This window comes from Erythranthe guttata, chromosome 12 (genome assembly GCF_056151865.1).
Source record: "Erythranthe guttata isolate IM_541 chromosome 12, IM_541, whole genome shotgun sequence".
NCBI classification, from domain to species: domain Eukaryota; kingdom Viridiplantae; phylum Streptophyta; class Magnoliopsida; order Lamiales; family Phrymaceae; genus Erythranthe; species Erythranthe guttata.
In genome coordinates, this window is record NC_142544.1 from 14,284,744 (window position 1) to 14,308,777 (window position 24,034).

At 32.4% G+C, this 24,034-nt stretch overlaps 2 protein-coding genes and 1 long non-coding RNA gene across 3 annotated transcripts; 1 reads left to right on the forward strand and 2 right to left on the reverse strand.

The window, feature by feature from the left end:
- Nucleotides 1–4,506: 4,506 nt before the first annotated feature.
- LOC148766544 (uncharacterized) lies at nt 4,507–5,350 on the reverse strand. Its single transcript, XR_016034889.1, has 2 exons — nt 5,271–5,350; nt 4,507–5,184 (listed from the first exon to the last, which is right to left on the reverse strand). It is a non-coding gene; the product is annotated as an uncharacterized LOC148766544 (long non-coding RNA).
- A 3,518-nt stretch (nt 5,351–8,868) lies between these two features.
- On the reverse strand, nt 8,869–9,459 carry LOC105965700 (uncharacterized). The gene has a single exon (XM_012990271.2). It carries the CDS (start codon nt 9,391–9,393, stop codon nt 8,968–8,970), a length of 426 nt encoding a protein of 141 aa, XP_012845725.1. The 5' UTR covers nt 9,394–9,459; the 3' UTR covers nt 8,869–8,967.
- A 5,971-nt stretch (nt 9,460–15,430) lies between these two features.
- Nucleotides 15,431–18,145, forward strand: LOC105965709 (C5orf35). Its single transcript, XM_012990281.2, has 4 exons — nt 15,431–15,619; nt 15,861–15,955; nt 16,567–16,838; nt 16,952–18,145. The coding sequence occupies exons 1-4, from the start codon at nt 15,590–15,592 to the stop codon at nt 17,782–17,784; spliced, it is 1,230 nt and encodes a 409-aa protein (XP_012845735.2). The 5' UTR covers nt 15,431–15,589; the 3' UTR covers nt 17,785–18,145.
- The last annotated feature ends 5,889 nt before the right edge of the window (nt 18,146–24,034 follow it).

The window sequence follows — 24,034 nt, forward strand, 5'->3', positions numbered from 1 at the left end:
CGACACAAGTGTGGTCTGACGGTTGTAGTTGACCCTGAGTAGTTCGATGAATTTGACGAAGGCGTTGAAACGATTCTTGAGGAGGAAGGTACAACATTTAACTATGTCGTTCGTGAAGGTCTCACCGTGGCGCGTATGCATTTCGGCGGCGATTTTTTGGAGGATATAATTAAAGACTGTTGAATCGTTGAGTGAAATGTGACATGATTGGCATCGATCCAATTGAGCCATAATAAAACCATTGTACTCGATGGGCCATAAATTACTGTTGAGCAAATTCGCCATTCTTTGATTGCGAGTCTTCGGCATTAGTAGTTCTTAACAAATTAAAATAGTGGAATACTAATAGAATAAAATACATTGAAGCAAATATTTTTGTGGTAATTACATTTCAAACATTTGGTAAAAAATAAGTATGGTTATTTGATGTGTACATGCTTCTTGTAATGAGTAATGTATAGTAATGTAGTCGAATTTATAGTAAAAAATTACATGTAGTTGCATGATAAGGTTATGAAATGTGGCTTCTTCTTTTTTCAATATTGCACAAAGGTCCATGCAACGATTACACAACTTACATTTTTTGGGTCAATTTGCAAATACTATACATATAACCATAATTAATGAAAAGTTTTAGTTGGGTCTATTTACAATTTCAACTACTACAATTTTGTCTTCTACAAATTAATTTTTGTTGGTTGACAAAATTAATTCACATATTTGACCAATTCTTGAAAAGTGTTTGGTTGTGAGAATTCAAGGTAATGTTTGGTGGTGTTTGGCTGTGAGAATTCAAGGTAATGTTTGGTGGTGTTTTCATTTTGTTTTTGTTGATTCCCAAAATAAAATTATATTTATTACACTTCTCAAATATTTTTTTCAAAACAATCTTAAAAGTTTTTCTCTCTTTCAGACATGATGTGACTGCTACAGTAAAGTAAAAAAATATATTTACTAAAAAACAAACAAATGTCACTCCATCTTTAAATTTTTTTTCTTCTAAAATACATTTTTCTAACACCTTTAAATATAATGTGACTGCTACAGTGTATTTTGTCTCCTTTCAAAATATAAACAAACATTACTTTCATTCTCAAATTCTTCCCCCAAAACATATTTCCTCAAAATGAAATTAAAATAAGTTCCAAAACGCTTTCAAACATTACCCAAATTTCTGAGTCACCATATTAGGACAAAAACCAAAAGCACCTTTGTCTTAACCGGCCCCCACCTCCATTCTTGGAAATATAACTCTTCACCCCACTCATCTATATTTTTTGTAATGGCAATGAATCGTTCAATCAATTCTACCAAAGAAATTCACGTGAAATCTCCATAGAAATAAAAACTTGAAAAAGTAATCATTTTTAATGTGAATAAAACAACTTTTTGTTTGAGAAAGTGTGCAAAACCGTGAACCCCTTTGTGCAATCATGCAATAAAGCCAAAAATCTAGCCACAATGAATGTATTGGAATTACTAATATAGTTGCAATTGCATAATTAAGTATAGCATATATATGAGCACTATAAAATTGTGGTATTGCTTCTATTCGAAAACACGTACAAAAAAGAAAATGTGTTGTTTAGTTTTTAGAGTTTCTACTTTCTAACTTAACCGGTTGTTTATGGATGAAATTTGCCAATTTGCCATTATGTTTATTTTTATTTTTTTCTTTTCGTTATTTTTCTTTGTTTAACAATGTCCTTTTTTTATTGTTTTTAAGAGGATTTTTTTTTAATAGTATATATCATCTTAAGTAAAGGTGAAATTGGAACGAATTTCTGAATTTCACTATCAATTAAATATTTTCTTGTTGAACAGTATTTTTTACATTTCAATTTTAAAATTTTCAATTTTTTTATCGACATTAAAAGTACACAAAATTATAGAAAATTCAGATTTTCGATTCAAATCAATTCTCAAATATATTTCTATGGTTATACTTTTCCCCAATATCTAAAATATTATTGTGATTATTATTATATATTATTAATGACATCTTATATATATAAATAAAAAATGATGGGCAAACCTAAGAAACCCTAATGATATATTTGTATTTTTTAATATTAATTATTAGTATTTTATCATCTTCTATTTTTCAGATTTTTCTCTCTAGTGACCTTCATAGCAAATCAGATTTGCAAAGCCACTAACAAAATTATAATCCGTTCGGATAGTATATTTTGTTTTACTCTTTCTCTCTCTTATACAAAATTCTAATCCATTCGTATAGTATATCGTTTTTACCCTTTCTCTCTCTTATACACACCAATGTGGATTTATTTAATACAATTTAATTAGCATATATTTAATTTTTTTTCTTTTTTTGCAATCCCGTGCATCACACGGGTAGAATTGCTAGTTTTCTTAATTTTAAGAATTTGTAGAAAAAAAATATTTTTTTTATCAACCTATAAAGAAAATGAAAATAAAGAAATAACATGATTATTGATAGTTCTGAAAGTTCTGAAAATTTAATTAAATTAAAACATGATCAATTTGGTACACAGTTGTAAACCAATATCAACAATTAATTAACTAGCTTTTAAAACATGTTAAATTTGCCATGTGTCATTCAATGAGTGGCATCCCTTTATGTTCAAAATTGCACCGCATCCGTTCAGAATTTTATTCCTTTACTTATCCACGTGTTAGGGCATCTCCAACCATCAAGGTTTGGAGCTGCTATATACTAAAAAATCAGAATTATAGCATTTGTACCAAAAAATTCATCTCCAACGGAGTAGCTAAATTTTAGCATGTCATGTATAAAGAGAAACCCATCTGGTATCGGCTACTACACACAAATGCTAAATGAAAAAATATTAAAATAATAAAGCTTTTCACTCTATTTTAATTAGGGTAAATTACAAACACCCCCTGAGGTATGGTCAAATTACAAAAACCCCCCTCTTGTTTGGATAATTACATCTACCCCCCTCAACTATGATTTTTTCTTACACCTCCACCCTTATTGTGCCAAATTCAACATAATCATCTAGATTCCGTGGAATGTGCTCTAGTTTGCATTCGTTTTGTGTAAAAATACAGTTTCCGATGCACCACAAACTGATATACACAAGCTAAAAATCACATATTATGATCATCTTGCTTCGTAATGTAGAGTTTGAATGGTATAAAATGGGTACAAAAATGATAATATTTCATATAATCTCGAAGATTCCACTAAATTTGAGGAGCTGAGGGGGTGGTTGTAATTATCCAAACAAGAGGGTGTTTTTGTAATTTGATCATACCTCAGGGGGTGTTTGTAATTTACCCTTTTAATTATAATAGTCACGTGTCAGGCCCAAAATGGGCTAGGATCTATTTTTCTTTTCTTTTTTCTTCTTTGATTTAATTTATTTATCCTATAAATGTCTTTTTATTTAAGTTTAATTATTTAGTTAAGTTTTGTTTAATTGCTTATTTATTATAATATTAATTATAATAAATATATTTATTTAAATATCTATATTTATTTATTTAAATTTAAGTTTAATTATAATATTATTTATTTAAATATCTAAATTTATTTATTATATATTTAAGTTTTATCATCTCTTAATTATAATATTATTTATATAAGTCTAATTAAATATATATTAATTATAAATATCTTTTATAATCAAATAAAAAAAAGTAATAAAATATAATAAAATGCTAAAATATAGATGATATGGTTGGATCAGGATAGTAAAAACTGAGTTGCTATAGCACTGTTCATCAGCTATTATAGATATAGCATTTCGGTTTTTAGCATCTAACCTTGGAGATGCCCTTTTAAGATAAATGAAATCCGTTTTTGAGAAATAAATGGAGCGTCCGTTTTGAATTTATTCTCTATTTTAAATGATGTTTTTTAGTGAATACTTTACTGATTCGTAGAGACACGAGTCCACATTATCGTATCACCATGACGCCGAACCAAAATGGAAGGAGATTAATTCTATTTTCAACTCGAAAACGGGTGATGTTGCTGGCAATAATAAAAAGAGGGAGGTCAATTACGATGAATTTGAAACACCTGAATGCCCAAGCAAGATGAATTTGCTTTACTCCCAAATAAATGTTTGTAGTTACACTATTTATAATTTTGATTTCACGAAATTTGGGTGACGTTTTTATTGCTTTAAAATAATTGATTGTTATTTTCAATTTGTGTTTTAAGTAATGGAAAAAATATGTTATACATTCAAATGTCATAATTTATATCTTGTAAATTCTACAAATTTTCAAGCATTAAAATTGAGTAGTAGCTACAAACTACCTGAAAATTTTGAGGTGCTTGTTGGCTAGGAAATTATCAAGTAAAATCTATATATTGCAGTAGCTACAAACTATCCAAAAATTTAAGGTGTTTGTATCCTATGATATTTTAAAGCAATAGAATGTTGCTGTTACGTGGTAATTTGAGCAAGAAAACATAGTTTGAGAATTAAGAAGAAATCGAGAAATATAAATTAGGAGGAGAATTAGAAGAATAATTAGAAAGGGGAATTAAGAGAAGACAACAGGAAATTAATTGATTCTTAAACTTCATAATACTTTTCATTCTTGCTAATAGTCCATTTATAGGACAATTCATAGCCCATAAACTAACCCATATATAAACCCCACTAAAAAATGCATTAACGTGACATTAAAACATGAAGTAACAGCCTATTTCTATGGAAATGATTAACTAAAATTGAACTACCCACTAACTAATTAATTTGACTAATTCTTTCTACTAATTTAATAATTATACGTATCAGTTGCAGTAGCTAAAATCTACCAAATATCTTGAGTCATATTACATAGAATTTATAATGTCTACCACAAAATGAAATTAAAGAAGAATCATAATGTCTCAAATGCAAATAACGTGGCAAGATGGTGTCTGATTACGGAAAATTTGGTTGTTTCGTTGTGATTAAATGGTATATTAGTTGCCGAAGTAGCGGCCTTCGAGAATCATTCGAACCATCACCAAAGTTTCAATATTTTGCAGGCTACCTTACAGTTTTATGGAGCTTAAAAAAATAAATAATTTCATTTCACCAAGAACTAACCTACAGTGGTGGAAAATCAGACACGATATTTGGGAACTAACCTGACAACGAAAATGGTGCAGTTATATCGCCGGAAGTTGTCGATTACGTCCGCGTTGTCCAGTTTATTCCGGAATTGGGGGCCCTAACAAAACATAAACGACTCATTAGACAAGGTAGATCAATCGATTAACTAAAAACCATTGCAGTATAAAAAAAATCAATCCACACAATCGAGAAACGAAGCGGAATTAAGATCCACGGTGGTGATAATGGCGCATACAGTATTTTTTTCTAGGGCATCAGCCATCAAAATGGGGGGAGGGGTGATTGATATTTATATGTGGTAGTCTTGTAAATACATAAAATAAGTCAGGAAAAAATAGTTTAAAAAAAAAAAAAAAAAAAAACATGGTGGGTTGGGCTGATTGGTGGACGGGATTAGCCAATCTCACCTCACTCGACCTGATAGGAGATTTGCCATTTGCTTGATCTATACTCGGGTCCAAGATCAAGCCCGGACCCGGTTGCGTTGAACCAATTCCAAAATCCAAATAGATCAGAGGAACAATCCACCCAGACCAGCCCAACCAAATGAGGCCTCAACAACTATAACCTAGATACTTAAAATGTGGTATTCACCTGCTCTAGATTATTGTAATTAAACAACCATGATTCAACCATTTAAAATTTTTGCCATTCAACTCATTTATGCTATCATAATTAACAACTACACTCCATTCATCTTTTTTTTTTTTGCCATTAGTTTTGATCCGGCCAGATTTAGCACGACTCAACAAGGCAAGATCCAACTAAATTGGCTCAGGTCCTGTTGAAATGGGCCCTTTCCCAAAGAAGGAAATAAAGCCACATGGGATAGGCGCGAGCATGAAATGATCCGAGTAAGCCAAGATTTCCTGCGAGTAGGGAACAAAGAATAATTTACGAGACAACCGACGACGAGCATACAATAATTGACGAGAAGACTGACGACGAGCATACAATAATTGACGAGACGACCGACGACGAGCATAGAGTTATAGACAAGACGATCGAAGACGAGTAGAGGGTAATTGACGAGACTAGCGAAAGGTAGCAAGTGCCATTTCATGACTTAGGCACAAAGGTTGGAAAAATATCATGAACTTGAACTAACCCTATCAATTGAATTGAATAAACTCAATGAAATGCACAAATATCTGTTAAATTTCTCTTCGTCAGGCACGACAATGGGAACAAGATACAACAATATGCACTTCTCCGCTCTCTCTTTATTTTACCGGATATATTACCTAAATCGGAGAGGTGTTCTGACTAGAGCGTTGGAGTGCTAACGCCAAGGGTACCTCTCCCGTTCCTTTTGCAGGTTAGACGAAAAGCATGTCCTAGAAGAAATAGATTCATTGATATTTGTTGACCTCTTGAGGGGATCGGAGGATTTGTTATCGCCTTTGATAGAACCAAGAATTGATGATTCAGCCCGATCGTATTCTGATATAAGTCGAGAGTGTTGTAGGTATGTGTTGGTTGTAATACCTACACGCAAGTGCACGTATCGTACAAGTAATATAATGGACAATTAAGTCCGGATATCGAACCCACAGGGAATATTTAATTATTTAATCCTAGACGCCAAATCCTACCAATTATTATCAAGCCCACCCTACACAGTCGAATTTGGAGAGAATTAACTAAATTAAACTAAATTAAAAAATAAATTAAAAAGACAAGAGCACGAAAGCAATTAAAGCTAAGGTTAAATCAGAGTAAACAAGCCTAGAATTTTATTATTCCCCTCTGTGATTATTACTCCCCCAATTCCTTCAATTATGCAAGCAATTAACCCGAATTATTTACCTGAGATGCTAAAATAATCATAACCCACTTCCGCGTGTATTACGAATTCTAATACTCTAGATTCATAAATCTCACATAGGGTTCAAAATAAAATCCTAGAAATAAAAAAACTTAGCTACTCATGATTAATGGAAAAACACAAATAAAATAAGTCATAAACGATAAATCTATGCTTAGAGTCTTCGAATTCTTCGTTATTGCTTTGTTGCTCTTGAAATTGCGTAAAAAAATCCCAATTGTGTGCTTGGTTTGGTCTTATATAGGGTGAAAAACTTGGGGAAAGAAGACAGTTTTCTTGTGCAATTAAAATCCCTTTACTGCGCTGCCACGTGGTCTCGCACGCCCGTCCCACAATTTGAACTAAAACTCGGACGGCCGTCCGAGCTTTAAATCTTCATATTTTGATTTTTATCACTTTTGGCCCATATTTTCTCCAAAATTGCAGTTTTTACCCCATACTTTTCCAATTCTTCAATTTGTACCTAAAATACAATAAATCAACTTTTTAAGCACCAATTATCGTTAAAAGACACCAAAAGCTCAAATAAAAAGGTACGATAAAGTGTAAAAATATACACTTAACAGTATGTGCAATTCCCATACCCTCCAAAGAACTTCAAACGTATTTTGTATAAAATTTAATTCGGTCGGATCAAGTTCTTTTGTACAATTATATATTTTCCTTAAATATCAATGATAAAAAATAAATAAATAAAAATTGGGTTTTCCGTATATATATATATATATATATATATATATATATATATATATATATATATATATATATATATATATATATATAGTTGTGAAAATTACAGCATTTAAATAAAAATTGGCAAAGATTTCAAAATTATTGAAGTAAAACGTTAATTTCAATAAATATTTTAATCATATGATAAAACATAAAACTAAAATCATATCAATGTAATATAGAATTACGAGTCCAGTTTCATGTTAACAAGTGAACCAAATACTTTTTAAAACTTTAAATCTTAACAAATGTTGCTTATAATTTAAATCCTGAGAAATAAGAGGTAATTGCACAGACCCCCCTGTGTAATCTCGAATGGCCGAAAAAGCCCTCGTGTAAAAATAATTAGCAAGAGACCCCCTATGTTATCATTTACAATGCACACTGCCCCTTATCCCATTTTGTTGCCGTTGACTTGGATAAAATGACCAAAATATCCTTAATTAAAAATTAAAAAAATACCCAACCTATAAAAAATGTTAAAATTGAAGCACTGTTCATCTTCCTCATCTTCCCGTCAAACCACGCCCCGCCCCCAGCACACCCACCTACCCACCAACACCCAAACCCAGACAACTCTCTATCACAGTCACCGCCACCGTCCACCAGCCATTGAAATCGCCCCCACACTGCATCTCAAAGTTTTGCAATTTACCGACGGATATTGCATCTCAAAGCTTGCAAGTTACTAATGGAGATTCACATCTCAAAGCTCTGCAAATTACCTACATAATTCGAATAGCTCTGCAAATCATTCCCTGCCAGCTTCGAAACAACGTGGTTTTAGAGATTCAGGTTCTGGTCGGGGGTGAGCCCGACGATACCATTTCGGAGGTAGAAATTGAGATTGATGTTTTTCGATGATTTAGATGTTGGAGGGACATTTTTTATTCAATTTGGGAAGATGGATGTTTTGAACATGCTAAGGATTGAATTGAAATTTTTGAATTTTCTGGGTTAAATTTTTTTGGGGTGAATATATAATTTTTGAAACTTATTTGTAAGAGCATTTAGGTATTTTGGGTAAAAAATAAACACCCAGTCGCGCAATTCGCGCGTGCAGCACATGATAGGCTGTTAGAGGGTTTTTTGGCTTTGACTAATTTTTATAGGGGGGATTTTGCTAATTTTTTTAATACAGGGATTTTTTTGACCATTCGAAATTACACAAGGGTGGATTTTGCAAAAAAACCGTGAAATAATTAAGACGGTGGAGCAAGATTTGCAGCATAAGTTTGCAGTTTGACTGCGTCGGTCAATAAAATGAATAAAAGAATAGTACAATTTATATACATTGAATCTCTACACAACATATAAAACTCATTTGATCAATTGGAACAAATTGTAGATGACCACACCAATTGAAGTTGGCAAACTCAATGCAATAAGTGCAATCATGCCCAAAACCAGGCTAGGCCTAGTCTCCATCAAATATGTTTGCAAGTGCCCCATTGCGTCGCATATAATCGTATCGTAACTAGCGTAGAATCGCCTCTCCCAATCCATCCATTCCCTCGGAGGCTCGTAATTCTTCTCGCTCATATTCATCTCGTGAATCCTCATGCGAAGAACGATTAAGTTCTCGTCCACTAGCCTCCCGTTGAAGTTGTGACGATTGTGGGCCTGATCTCTTTTCGACGCGCGTATTTTTGTTCTGTTTGAGCTTGGTTTGATTGACATTCGGGTCTTCGAAAACGGGTCGAAAGATTGAACGAATGGCGAATACAAGGAAGAAGTTGATGCCATTTTTTTTTTGGTGTATTTTGGAATTAATTAAATTTGGGGAAATTATAATTGATGATTGAAATGAAGTGATGGAAAAATGGGTTTGTAGAGGTGGGGTATTTATAATAAATTTAAAATTAATAATATGAAATGAAATTAAGGAATGGAGTATTGTGAAAGTTCCCAAAGACTTAGGCAACAAGATACGTGTGGGAAAAGCGTGTGGTGTTATTATTGCTAACTAGCCGCCCCTGCAGTAGGGCTAAAAGCGCGTTTTTTAATTAGCAATTTAAAGCTCAAAATCCGGAGAAAGCGACACATATAAAATGCTCTAACAAGAGATTACTTTTACGCTAATTCTTTAGGTGGGGACAAAAGTCTTTGCTTTTCAATAATTGTCTCCTTGAATAAGCAATTAAGAAGTTTATCTAGTAGCCGTACGTTTGGTTTATTTTTGAATAATTCTTTATGTTCTTTTAATTATTTAAAATTAAATTTGTTAAAATATTGGTTTAGTCATTTTCAATATAAATATGTTTAATTATATATTACTATTAGAGATCCACGAAGATTGTAATGGAACATATAATATAGCGAAAATATTTGGAGTAATAAAATTTCTAATATATGAAAACAACGAGTTTGAAAATAAAAGCAAAAGGTGCATGCATGGGACACGTGGCACAATGTGCCGTTTGTCAGTTAATAGAAGGTACGTGGTGGTTTGGATATGGGAATTGGATTCTAATATTTGACTTCGTTTGGGTCGGCGGATTGTTTAATCTAAGGATCTTCGATCTCTCAATCCCTATTTTGTTTTGCTGGCAAATTATATATGTAATATTCCAAAGTCATTTTTTTAATATTATTAGATATAAATTCTTAATTCAGATGAATACGGTTCCTAATCTAATACGTGTACTTAATCTTGAGAATTCAATCAATGCTACTGTTTGTCGAAAACCCATACGCAAGTTTATGTATTGTAACAAGTAGTAAAGTGGACTCAAAAGAGTCGGATGTCGAATCTCCGAATATTCAACTATATAATTCTAAGTACTAAATTCTCAGAACTACGATCTTATCTAGTCAAATCAAATTGAGGTTTTTAATTAAAGCTAGTTAACTAAATTAATTACGAAAGCAAATTAAATACGAAATTTTATAAAATAAAACAAACCTAGTATCACCTAATATTCCTCAATTCTACATGCAAATAATTCCGATTATTAACTTGAAATTTTGAATTAATTATAACCTGCTTTAGCGGGATTACAATTATAATATTCAAAATCAAATCATTGTATTCCTACACGCAATCAATTAAGAATAATCATTAAACACAAATCTTAATATTGGTTACCTAGATAGTTATATCTCTACAATACCACATGCAATTAACACTAATACGGTGAAAACGACTCGAATATTCTTCTACTTAACGTCTAATTATTAAAATAGATCTTCCGATTCAACTCCAATAATCATAAATTAGTTATTTTTATGTACATTCAAACAAATCAAGTAGAAGAAATAATGAAATTAAAGACTTGCATAAATAGAAAACAATTGGATTCACAAATCCCAAATAGAGTTTGAAAAAAATCTTAGAATGAAAAATTTAGTTTACGAAAAAAATCAAAATAAAAAGAGGAAAGGAATAAAAAGTTGCGGTGGAAGTTCATCATGTTCTCGCCTTGCTTGTACACAATATTCTCTTTTTGGGGTTTAAAATGCGTGTTTTTTGTGTAGAGACTTATTGCTTTTATAAGTCTTTTTTTATAAGGAAATAGTAGATCGTACCTTTTTCCATGATCTTTTATCCGATTTTGACTATGTTATAGTCCGAATTGTGAAAAATTGTATGGGATAAGAGTCGTAGCCAATGCCGCTAAAATCAAGTTATTTGGAGTTCGAATAAGAGAGATATGATAGAAATCGTAGACACGGCTAAAGGTGTTGCGAGATTATTTCTTCCAAATTTGATCTTATTTCGTGATTTGCATTTTTTCCTTTATTTTCGAGATTTTGTTCCCTCATGGATATCTAGTTCTCATTTTGCACCTATAAAATACAAAAATTGTCAATTAAAACACTAATATAAAATTAGGGAAAATTTCACTTTCCCCCCTTGTACTTTGACTCGATATCACTTTACTCTATTCTCAATTGCATCGATTTGCCCCATGTACTTGAAAATTTGTCTTACTGTGGCCCCCGCCGTTTTCAAACTTTTGACCCTAACACTGTTTGATCTATGTATATGAAAATTACAAAAACACCACCCATCCCAGTATAAATATTTATTAAAAAAAATTAAAAATAAATTGTGGCTGGCGTAGTGGACTATGTTTTCTCGTTCTCTTGATTTTTTTATTATTTTTTTTATTTTTTAATTATTATTTAAACTGGGAGGGGTGGTTTTGTAATTTTCAGACTTAGATCAAACGGTATTAATGTCAAAGGTCTGAAAACTAATGGCGAGGGCCACATTGAGATATTTTTTCAAGTACAGAGGGGTAAATCGATGCAATTGAAAATAGAATGTGATATCGAGCCAAAGTATAAGAGAGAAAGTGGAATTTACCCTATAAAATTAACCCCAACATAAATCCTAGTAAAAGTAACACGTATTGAGTGTAATTTTCTAACTCAACAGCTACATTCAGAGAATTTCATCAGCTTAGTACTTATTTTTCTTATCACGTTTAAATAAAATTACTTAATTAGACTCGTCATCTTATTCGAGTGAACTCGTTTGTCGTGTGCTCTATTTGGTTCGAATCCGGTGAACATGTCTCTCTGTAGTTATACTAGTTAGTACCGGTGAACCTGGTGAACATGTCTCTCTCTTGCATAATAAGTATCTAAAAGTCTACTATTAAAGTGAATGATTAACATAATTATCAAAAAAAAAAAAAAATGAATCATTAACATTAAATCTGAATGAAACCTATGTACAAATAAAAAACTAAAATGCGCTACAAAGATATCTATATACAATCTACATAAAAATACTGAGCAAATATGTTAACACTAGCGCGACTGATGTTGATGCGCTAAATATGAAAAGAGCCACCACCGCGAAAACGAAGCTCGGCCGAGTATTCATCAGCAGATTCTGCAACAACCCTATTGCTTCAAACACATCGGAATTATAACCCTCGTACGGCCAGAATTCATTCTCCCACTTATCCAACCAATTACGACGATGTTCGTCATTTGGCCTGCGGGCGCCGAGACTTTCTTCCTTGATCCTCATTTCTTGAATTCTCATCTTAAGTACGACCATGTTCTGGTCGACAAGTTTGTGGTCGCTATTCGCATCGTTTTTCATCGCAAGAACTGAAATTGATGGTGATGATGATGATGATGCCCTCTTTCTTCGGCCGCCGCCCGATATTAACGGTTCTTTCGGGCAAGTGAAGTTGCCCGAAAAGGGATGTGGGCCGAGGTGTAGGGATTGAAGGGAAGTTGTTTGCATTGTTTGCTATTAAGATAGGTTATTGAGGCTTTAGTGTGTTGTGTTTATATATATAGAATATTGTGATATCCATATATATATATATATATATGGATATATGTTGGATTTGAAGAACCAGATAGATAAAACCGTGTGATGGATTTTTAGCGCGTTTTTTTTTTTCGGAGGGGGGGTGGGTGTGGGGGGGGGGGGGGGGGGGGGGGGAGAGATTACGCGGGAAAGATATGGCAAAGAGGAAACGTGATGGTTGGAATGTTCCAAAGAGATACATGCAATGAATGTTCACTATATTTATTTTCTAATAATTGTATATAGCTAATAGCAGCCTGGATTTTCTTCTTCTTGACGAAGTTACCAACAATATATATATTGCCTATTTTAAATAAAATTTATTACATGTTCGCAATTCGCATGATATCGTAGGTAAGACTGGTTTTTTTTTTTTTTTTTTTTCTTTTTATGTTTTTGTTTTATAATTATTTTTTATATATTTTTAAATTTAATGATCTCCATAAAACAAATAATAATTCCTTTAAAAAAAAGTGTTTTTTGCATAAGTCCCTAACCAAACATTTTTATTATTCTAGATTAATGGGTTATATTTTTTTAGCCAATAAGTTCATCCCTTTAATATGTATTATAAATAAATGAAAAACTAATTTATATGACAAAATTACCCCCGATCATTTACATCCAATTCTTAACTGTAACCCTAATTTAATCAATTTGTACCACAAAAATCAAATTTTGACTTCTTTTTTTCTAAATTATTTTTTTGTTTTCTTTTTCTGTCTGCTTTTTCCGTCGCCGATTTTCGGCGTTAACCGCCGGTCTTCGGCGTTGACTTTTTTTATTTTAGTGTTTTTTTTCCAAATATTTATATCTATTTTTTACGCCCGCCGTTAAACGTTGACCGTAATTGTACTGTCATTAACAGTAATTATACTATCGCGAACAATAATTGTATTGTCGTTGACAGTACATTAACGTAATTGTATTGTCGTTGACACTACATTAACGTACTTATACTGTCGTTGACAGAACATTTACAGTCAGCGACAATATTATTATTATTTTGGCTTCTTATTTTTATTTTGTTTGATTTGTTGACAAGTCAACATAATTATATTATTGTCGTTGACGGTAAAAATAACTGCAAACACAATAATATTGCTGTCAACCACATAAACACTATTCTTTTTTTGCTTTTTTTGTTTTGTTTGAGTTGTTGACGGATTAACGTAATAATATTACTATCTACTATTGTAATATTACTGTAAATACAATAATATTACTGTGGTTGACGGTAATATTACTGTTGTTACAGTGATAATATTGTCGATGATAGTAATATTACTGTCAACTACATCAATATTAATTCTTTTGGATTTTTATTATGTTTACATTTGTTGAACGGTCAACATATTAATACTACTCTATTAAACAATAATAATGATTTTTGTTGTGTTAATATTACTGTGCTAATATAGCAATATTACTGTATTAAACTGCAGTATAGTTAATATAACTGTGCTTAACAGTAATATAGTTAATATTACTGTCAACCATAACAATATTGATGTTTAAACGAGGCAACAAAATCTAAAATTCGAAACGAAAAAAAAGTCAACGCAGGACACGGCGATCAACGGCGACGACGGGCAAAATTGTACTCAAAATTGAGTTTTGGATCAAAATTGAATAATTTATGAAATTTGGTGTTAAGTTGAAGTTAAATTAAATTAAAAGATTAAATTTGAGCATATTAAAATGTGATGGAATATTTTAGTATTTTACACACCTCTGGACAATGTGTGAACTTTTTTGGCCTATATCTCTTTCGTTAAGAAGCCCATCCATTTAATATGCATTACATACAAATGAAAATTTAATGTATATGACAAAATTACCCCCAAACCTTTACACCAAATTCTTAATTGTAACTCCAATTTAATCAATTTTGACCACAAAAGTCCAATTTTGACCATAAAAATCCAATCTTGACTTCTTTTTTTTCCAGAAATTATTTTTTTCCGCCGGTTTTCGGCGTTGACTTTTTTAATTTTCTTTTTTGTTTTTCCGCCGGTTTTCAGCATTGACTTTTTCTAGTGATTTTTTTTTTCCCTAAAATTTTTATCCGTTTTTCTACGCCGCCGATAAATGTTGACCGTAACTGTACTATCATTAACAGTGATTATACCGTTATTAACAGTACATTGACGAAATTATATTGTCGTTGACAGTACATTAACGCAATTGTATTGCCGTAGACAGTACATTTTAATTATATTGTCCTTGACAATACAAATAGAGTCATTGACAATATTATTATTTAAACCAAATTTTATTTACTAATAATATTTCGTTACAATGTAGTACCATTTTAATAATATTGAGTACCCTTGCCCTACCAAAATATTTTGGTACGGTAGTGTGGGGTATGGTAATAATTCGGTAGAAATATTACGGTACAAAATCATTAGGGTTCGTTACGGGGCGACGGTTTGGTAGGGTAATTTGGTAATAAAAACCCAGCCCTAAATGTTATAAATATAAAATTCGACCTCCAAACCCAAAGTACTCAATAGAATAAACCCCAACATTTGCACTATTTGCAAAAGGGTCCCCTGATTTCACCCAGTCGCCTCTGGTTTTTCACTTTCGGAACTCTCAATATCGAGCATCCCAATTCAACTCAGCAGAAGTAATACACAGAGACAACTTTCTGCAACCATGGCGTTTTTGTTTCATAAATTTCAAGAGGTAATTTTTTTTTTTCGTATAATCCCGTTCAAAAATGAAGACAAATCTCCATCATTATTAATTTGAGAAATTGCTTCAGATTAGCAGCCCATGTATGATGTATCTAATCTACCTTGAATCTCCGAAAGAGAAACTCTTTCGGATTATTCCGAAATCATCAATTTTGCTTACTGTTGTTGTTGTTGTTGATTGGTAATTTAATTCGATTTTAACTGGATTATTAAATTGTTTTAATTTTCAGGCAGTCAAGGTGCTTGCGAAAAGTCCCACATTCGCCAAGCAAGGAAGGCACCTTCAATTTGAAGCCGATATGAATCGACTTTTTCTTTATACAAGGTGAATTTTCGTTTCTGTGTTGATCCCAACATTTTATTCAAGTTTGATTCAGACATTTTCTAGTGAAATTTTATTACATGCTTGTGTTTGATATTTGAATCACTCTTAAAAAATAGCACTTACTTTAACCGTTGAGTATAACGACGAACTATCGTGTGTGTTGTAAGTTGTAAGATCTCGTAATAGCATTTGCTGAAGTAGCTTGTTCGGAAATAGAATCGTATATTTGAAAATAGTTGACGAATGTTCGAGATATTACTGTCAAAAATTATATTTTGTTGGTGATATCTTAGATCTTCATCGACTATTAATCGTAGCTATGCATTGGATCTGAAATACAACTCAAATTGCGAATTTAATTAAACTGTAACGAGGGTATCTGTATGTTTTAATAGTGAGCCAAACTCAATTAGGTTTTTGTATAATTTGGAGCTTTCTGAAAAGGTTGATGTTGTTAATTATCGTAACGTTGCTTTAAAATATACCCGTTGAGCGATAGCAGTTGTCCTGGAAGCTAAGATGTAAACTTCACCTAAATCTTACGACTAGATAGCTCGTTATATTTTGGCTTATTTGTTGCAATATCAATGTGGTTCGTTTAATAATGTCAGCTACAAACGCTTGGGAAAAAATGCCGAAGAAGCAGATGCAGACGAGATCATTGACATGGCCACAAAGGCCTCTGTAGCAGAGCAGGAAAAGCAAGTTCAAGAAAATATTCATGCACAAATGAATACAGTCTGCACATACATGGATGAAATTCTTCGTCCTGATCCGAAACTTGCCGACACAATTAACCCGTCTTCAGAAAGAAACACAGCTCCTCGACGCAGTGGTCTTGGTCTTGCTGTCGGTATGACACCATCTTCGCATGATAATCCTGGTAAGTAATAATATTCAAACCCCCATTAAACTTCTTACATATTAGCAAATGGCTTTTTACTATGGTGTCCGAATTTGATGAAATATATTATATATATGTATGTATATAATCAGGTGCGGCAGTGGCTGAAACGAAACCGTTAAAGCGTTTTGAGCTGTCGCAGAAACTAAAAGATCTCACGGGTTACACCCTCGAAATAAAGCCGTCTCAAATCCAACACAAGGAAGCTGGACTAGGGTTATACTTGGACGGTGAAGCCGACGTGGGGTCCGTAATAGCTATATACCCCGGTGTCATTTTCTCCCCGGCATATTACCGTTATATCCCCGGGTATCCGAGGGTGGATTTGCAGAACCCGTACTTGATTACAAGGTACGACGGAACTGTAATAAACGCTCAGCCTTGGGGTAACGGCGGGGAAACTCGTGAAATATGGGACGGATGGACTAACGCGGATTCTACACCGACACAGCCTATATTAAATTCCGAAGGTGGTCAAAACGGGTCGGATCGAGTGTGGAAGCTGCTAAGTAAGCCATTAAACAGGGCACGAGTTGGCGGTAAAGGGGTTGTTTTGGAGAGGAGGAATCCGTTGGCTTTTGCTCATTTTGCGAACCATCCGGCAAAGGGTGCGGATCCCAATGTAATGGTCTGCCCTTATGACTTCCCGTTGAGCGAGAAGGATATGAGGACTTACATTCCGAATATCTCGTTTGGAAGTGGAGGTGACGTGGCGATGAAGAAATTCGGCAGCTTTTGGTTCAAACCGTGGAAATCGAGTAGTAAAGTTGTGGATGTTCCGATTATCAAGAGTCTTGTTCTTGTGGCGACTAGAGAAATATGTAACGAAGAGGTGTTTTTGAATTATAGGCTGAGCAATTTGAAGCGTCGGCCCTCTTGGTATACTCCTGTTGATGAGGATGAGGATCGCAGGAGGTGGAGCTGAGTTAAGTCGGTAGAAATTGTCTTCGTTTAAGCAAGAGTTTATTTCGATTTTGCAGTACGAGGTATTTGCATAAGAGCATTTTTTTTTTGTTTTTGTTTTCTTCCTCGTTTTGGATTTTCAGTAAGTTTTGCTCCACCAGTTTTGGTCCCCAACTGTATTGATTCAGTGTTCGATAAATACGGAATACTTGAAGTAACTTAACGATTTGCCGAATGAATGCTCGAGTGATTTGTAAATCTAGTTTATTCCTAGGTTTCGAGGAAATCGGCGTCGAATCATTGCTATTCGACTGAGGCCGGTTCATGAATTTGTTATAGAGATATTTATCAAGTGAAATATGGTGGAAATGTTTTGACAAAAATGATTTTATTTTGTTGTGTTGCTAAAATTATAATATTGGGTACATCATTTATGGAAGTAAATTGTACATGCAACCACTCACAGAAGTACTACGACTGCACTTGAGTACTGCCACACTTGATGAGAGTTGTTAGAAATTTGCAATAATAATAATATCCTACTAGTACTTAGGTAAGAAATTAAATAATTGTAAACCCCAATCAAAGAAGGTGGAACTAACCTCTTTATGCAATAATGCTATGAAGGTCAAATTATGGTCATCCTGAGTGAAGGTCAAATTACGAAAACCCCCTCCTATTTGGGTAATTACAGTTATCCTCCTCAACTATGTATTATCTTACGAAAAAACTCCTTCAGAGGTAAATTTAGGGATGTTAGTTCGGTAAAACTAAACCGAAATTTCGGTACACCAACATTTCATACAGTTTACCGAACCGAATATACGATTTGGTTCGGTAAATAACCGAATTACATAAATTTTATCGAAAATATTTAAAAGGAGGGGCGACTGTATTACCCAAACAAAATGGATTTTTTTCGTAATTTGGCCTTACCTCGGAGAACTGAAGTTACCTCGGAGGACTGACTTTAATTTGCCCTACTATGAAATGCAGTTGGAGTAGAGAGTTTATCTGAAAAGCGGATTTTGATATTTTGATTTTAATGAAGAGCTTTGATTGGTTGTTTCTTCTGCTAAATAAAATAATAAAATATGTGAAAAACATAGTTCAACTTTATCAGGGATTTGCTAACATATTCACTAGTTGGAGTAGTTGCGCTTTTATGGTACATAAAATAGTACTAATAAAAAGAGACAATATGTGGAGGTCCTACGTTTTAATGATTTTTTTTTATGGAGACAAAAATTCAAATTATGTATCAAAGTTGGGAAGTAGGGGAAATGTAGAAATGGAACCATAGACATCTAATAGTAGAGGCTATGTACGAACTGTATTCAATGAATTTGAACCTGAATCTATTGGTTATTGATTTGTTCGATTCTAGACCGGGTAAGTTCTATTGAGTAAGATTTAATCGTGTATGTTTATAGTTATCCACTTGGGGACCAGCCGGAGACCGACACATTGGATGCAGCACTCAAGTGGCTCAAGAAGGACGCACGGAGTCATACCGTAGCAAGACGAAACGATGTGCACTGGCTAGCATCGTATATCACATTTGGGAGGCTCGGAACAAGTGGAAATTTGAGAAAATTGAAACTCCTCCAAAAGATCTAACAAGGAATATTCAAACACACGTTTTTTTTCTGCAATGTTCAGCCAACACCAGGAGCTTGCTAATTCGAGGACGGGCTGACAACCGGACAACCTTATGCACCAATGATTGAAGAGTCGAAGATCTAGTGACTAGGGTTTTTGGGTTTATCCCATGATTTAGTACGTATGTTTTCTTTTTCAGTTATTGCATTCATTAGTAGGTTCTACAATCTCCTCGGGTATGCCCAATGTAATTGTCTACGACTTTTTTGATTTATAATATTTACATTTTGATCCCAAAAAAGAAAAAAAGACATGTATGTTTCTATGATTGTTTTTAAGTGTTTGCAAATACAATTTTTATTTTTACTTCCTTCAAAATAAATTGTTATAAGTTATAATCTCAAAAGCATTGATGTATAAATTGCAAGACTTTTGTAACTTAATGTTGCACAAGACATTTGTCAACTTGTTATTTTTATTTAAATTCAGTTGTAAGAACATTGAGATGATTTGTAATTGTGCTGCAAATGCATCAACTTATAATAATTGATTGAATAAAGTCTATTCTTCGGATATATGCACACACTCGAAACTTTTAAAACAACGAGACACACAACATCAATCCATATCCTTCAGATCAATACATTGGGATTAAATCATCATTTTCTTAAATAAACGAGAGGTTTCGGATATATGGATGGCAACGAGTTTAAGTTTAGACTCAAATTGGTCGGGCCTAATTTGATTTTTGATATTTTTCGCGACTTGAAAATCGAGTTCATATAAACCCGTCTCCAAACATATATAAGTGGGAAAGAGAGGGGCCATGGCCTTCCAAAACACATTGTTAATTATTTTAAATGTATTTTTTGTTTCATTATTTTTATTTTAGATTTATTAATGTCATGCTCCACCTTTTCAAAAAGGAAAATAATATTTATTAATTTCCTCTTCAAAAGATGAATTATGATTTGAATTTTTTTAACATTAACTCTTACTAAATATTCTCTATCGTTCTGCCATTATTACAAGGAAAAAAGTGAAGTTGTCACTTTTTCTAGTTCTATCTTATGTTTAATATGTAGTATTTTAATTAAAGTTTAAAATTATTTATTTTTTACGGTATTTATTGTGACGGTCTTAAAAAGATCGGAGGCAGTGTCCCCGAACTCCATAAATATTTAGTTCATCAATCTGAATTTGAAATGGTTTTTAATTTTTTTTTTTATTTAGTAGTCACAAAAAGAATATGAAGAATAAGAAAAGTTGAAAACTCCATGAGAAAAGAGTTAAGAGAAGTAGTACGGCAGTAGATAAGAAGATAACACAAGTAATCAATCATGCATTCTACACTTCATTTCTACATTTTTTTTTATTGGTTTTGATGCATTCGTACAAAACAATAAGTATGTTTTCTAAATTCAAGTCATTTCACAAAATAAATATAAATGATTATTTGTGTATTATTATAAATTATTACTTCTTAGGAATAGTAATTTTGAAGTTATGCATTTATAAGTTATATATTTTTCGGTTGCGAATATTATTTTTGTATATTATAAATTTTATAATTTAATAAAAAAATTATAATTATAAGAAAAATATTTCTAAGAATGAAATATTTCATCCAACCTTAAAGAGATTTAATTCAAGTTAAAAAATTTATAAACTTATAGACTATAACGAGTAATTATAGACACGAATGATGAAGATGATGTTATTATCGATCTATATTTTGAAATGCAATTTAGAACAACGGAAAATAAGTTGAGGCAAGATTGGATTCTTTTTCTAGAAATATTGGCTCGTATAAGTGTTTTGGTTCGTAAGCAATTGTCCCCAACGTTTAATCTTTGGGGTTCGAATTTTGCAACACAACAAGACTCGAATTACATCGAACAAAATGAGTGCGTGTCATCTTTTTGTAGGGACCAGGCACCAATTCGATTTAAATAGCCACCTTTCGGATGATGAGACGTCACTTGCCGCTCGCGAAGACGAACATGTCCGCCTACTGGACAATGATGTCACCCGAGGACACATGTCGTGCTCCGATTAGCTAATTTTAATTTTAAGTCAACAAAACTTATTGATTTGGATACAAAACAGACTCAACTCCAAACCAAACATTGCACAGCCCCGAGGCCTTTGGCACACAAGTCAGGGCAAACTCACAGGTCGGCAGCAGCACGTATGTGGTTTTGCACTTAAACTCACATTTGGTAAGTAATTATACTCTATCTATCCATCTTCCATCGTGCAGTCATTAAATTACTTTCCAATGTGGGACAGTGTATTTTCACTTCTTATTTTTCATAAATAATTTTATTTAAATGTCCATCTTTATATATTAATTTCTTATTCATTAAAAGTCGATTTTGAAAAATTAACTATATTAGATTCATCTACTCGAAACGCCAAACGTACAACGTAAATATATATTTTATTTCCATTTCTAATGAACGAAATCCACTTAAATATTTTATTAGAATTGGTTGGGTACAAACCTAATTTTTCCAACAAATAAGACAATTGAGGCATGTACTAACTACTCAACGCTCAACGCTGTCCAACGTTCTATCTTCTCAACTCATTTTCCTCTCCTTATTAGTCGGACAATGGTACGTATTTTAATTTATAAATATATATTGCTCTTTAAAATCACTAATTACACAATTATTGAGTTTTTTAAGTTTTAATACATGGGAAATTGTTAAAAGAACTATTATACTCTATTTGTTCCATAATAACTATCTTTTAAAAAAAATTGTTTCATATTATTTCTCTCTTTAGATTTTCAATACTGCATTAAATGCATTTTTTTTTTCTTGTTTTAGCCTTATTTATTCAACTTTAGGTGTTACGTTAACTCTTTTTTATCACATCAGTAAATGATCAAGGTAATTTTAGTCTTTCTAATTTATTTTCCCTTAAAATCAAGACACAATTATTGAGATTCTTAATATTTATGCAAAGCTAAAAACGACACTTGATAAGTAACGAAAGGAGTATATATATATTGTGGAATAGAGAGACTTGACTTTAATCCTTTATAGAATTTGTTGAATGAGTAATTGAAATTTCTTGAAAGAGTAATTGTTAGGTAGAGATGGGTGTACGTACAATAAATGGTGTTTGGAAAGGGCACCAAGATCGCTTCCAAATTGGTTGAACTTTCACTGATGAGGTGGCAAAATGGTCTAAAACGCCATAATTGCTCTCCATTAAACTCTGAAACAAGCCCACTACTCCAACAACATATATATATATATATATATATATATATATATATATATATATATATATATATATATATATATATATATATATATATATATATATATATATATATATATATATATATATATATATATATATATATTCTGCTACACGGCCATTCAATGACAGAAAGCCAGAAATTATGTGGGTAACAAACGCAGCCTATTTATCACTACCCATATTTCTATTCCGATGCTACACCCGGTGAACTATGCTGTATGGATTTCTAGAGGGTGAAGAGTCCTCATATCCGATATTTGGACACGGCTCGGATACAAGTGTCGGCCTGTGTCGTAATTTCGCTAAAAGTAAGACACCCGTATCAAGCGGTGTCTGTAATTTAAAAAAAGTTGGGACACGGCCGTTCTTATATTTTAAGAGAAAGACATAATAAACCAACCCTCATTAGGAGAGTTGATACCTAGCCTTACCAATAGGGTAAAAGGTCTAGGGTTCGAGTCTCGCCTTCCCCTACTTCCCCTTATAATGACTTGAATTACTCAAAAAAAAAAAAAAAAGAGAAAAACATAATAAAAAATATGCATTTTCGTTTCTCTGTAACACATATTTCCTCCGTCTTCTTTGAGAGTCCACCTAAAAGTTCAAAACTCAGAACACGAACAACAAGGGCGAGCAACTCTCTTACGAAATTTGGCGAATTATAAATATATTTTTATAATTTATAAATGTAACCCTATATTTTTATAATTTATAAATATATATCTATATATTTTTTTATATTTATACGTATCCCCGTGTGTCCGTATCCTAATTTTTTTGGAAAGACCGTATTATCCATGTATTCGTGTTCGTGCAGCATAGCCGGTGAAGACTACATTGAGTGTTATTTTATCTTGATCTACATACACCAATGCGGGTGTGTGTATATGAATGGTAAAAATCTAACAGTTGTATTTTACCCGATGTAGCATAGAATAAACCCCCTCTTTACCACCTCCTTCAATTTTAGTTTTAATTTAAAAAAAAAATCCACATTTGACAAATCATACGATATATATCTATATATATAATTGCAAAAAGTACCCCTGTATAATCTCTAAATAGCGAAAACCCCATATGATAAATAAACTAGCAAAAACCCTTATGTGAAATTATTTAAATAACACACTCGGTCCATTTATCATTTGAGTGTTGACTTCATATAAAAAGACACAAGTACCCCCGGGATTTTGCAATTAATAAATTCTTATATTTTTTAAATATTTTAATTATTTTATTTTTGTTATATCTTAATTATAAGGATACAATGAGGTCTTTAATTTATTTTTGTTTTTATTATCACATAGTTTTTGTATATATTTTAAATTATCGCTACATCAAAAGAAAATTTAAATTCCGTTATTATATATTTAAAAGAAATCTATACTTAA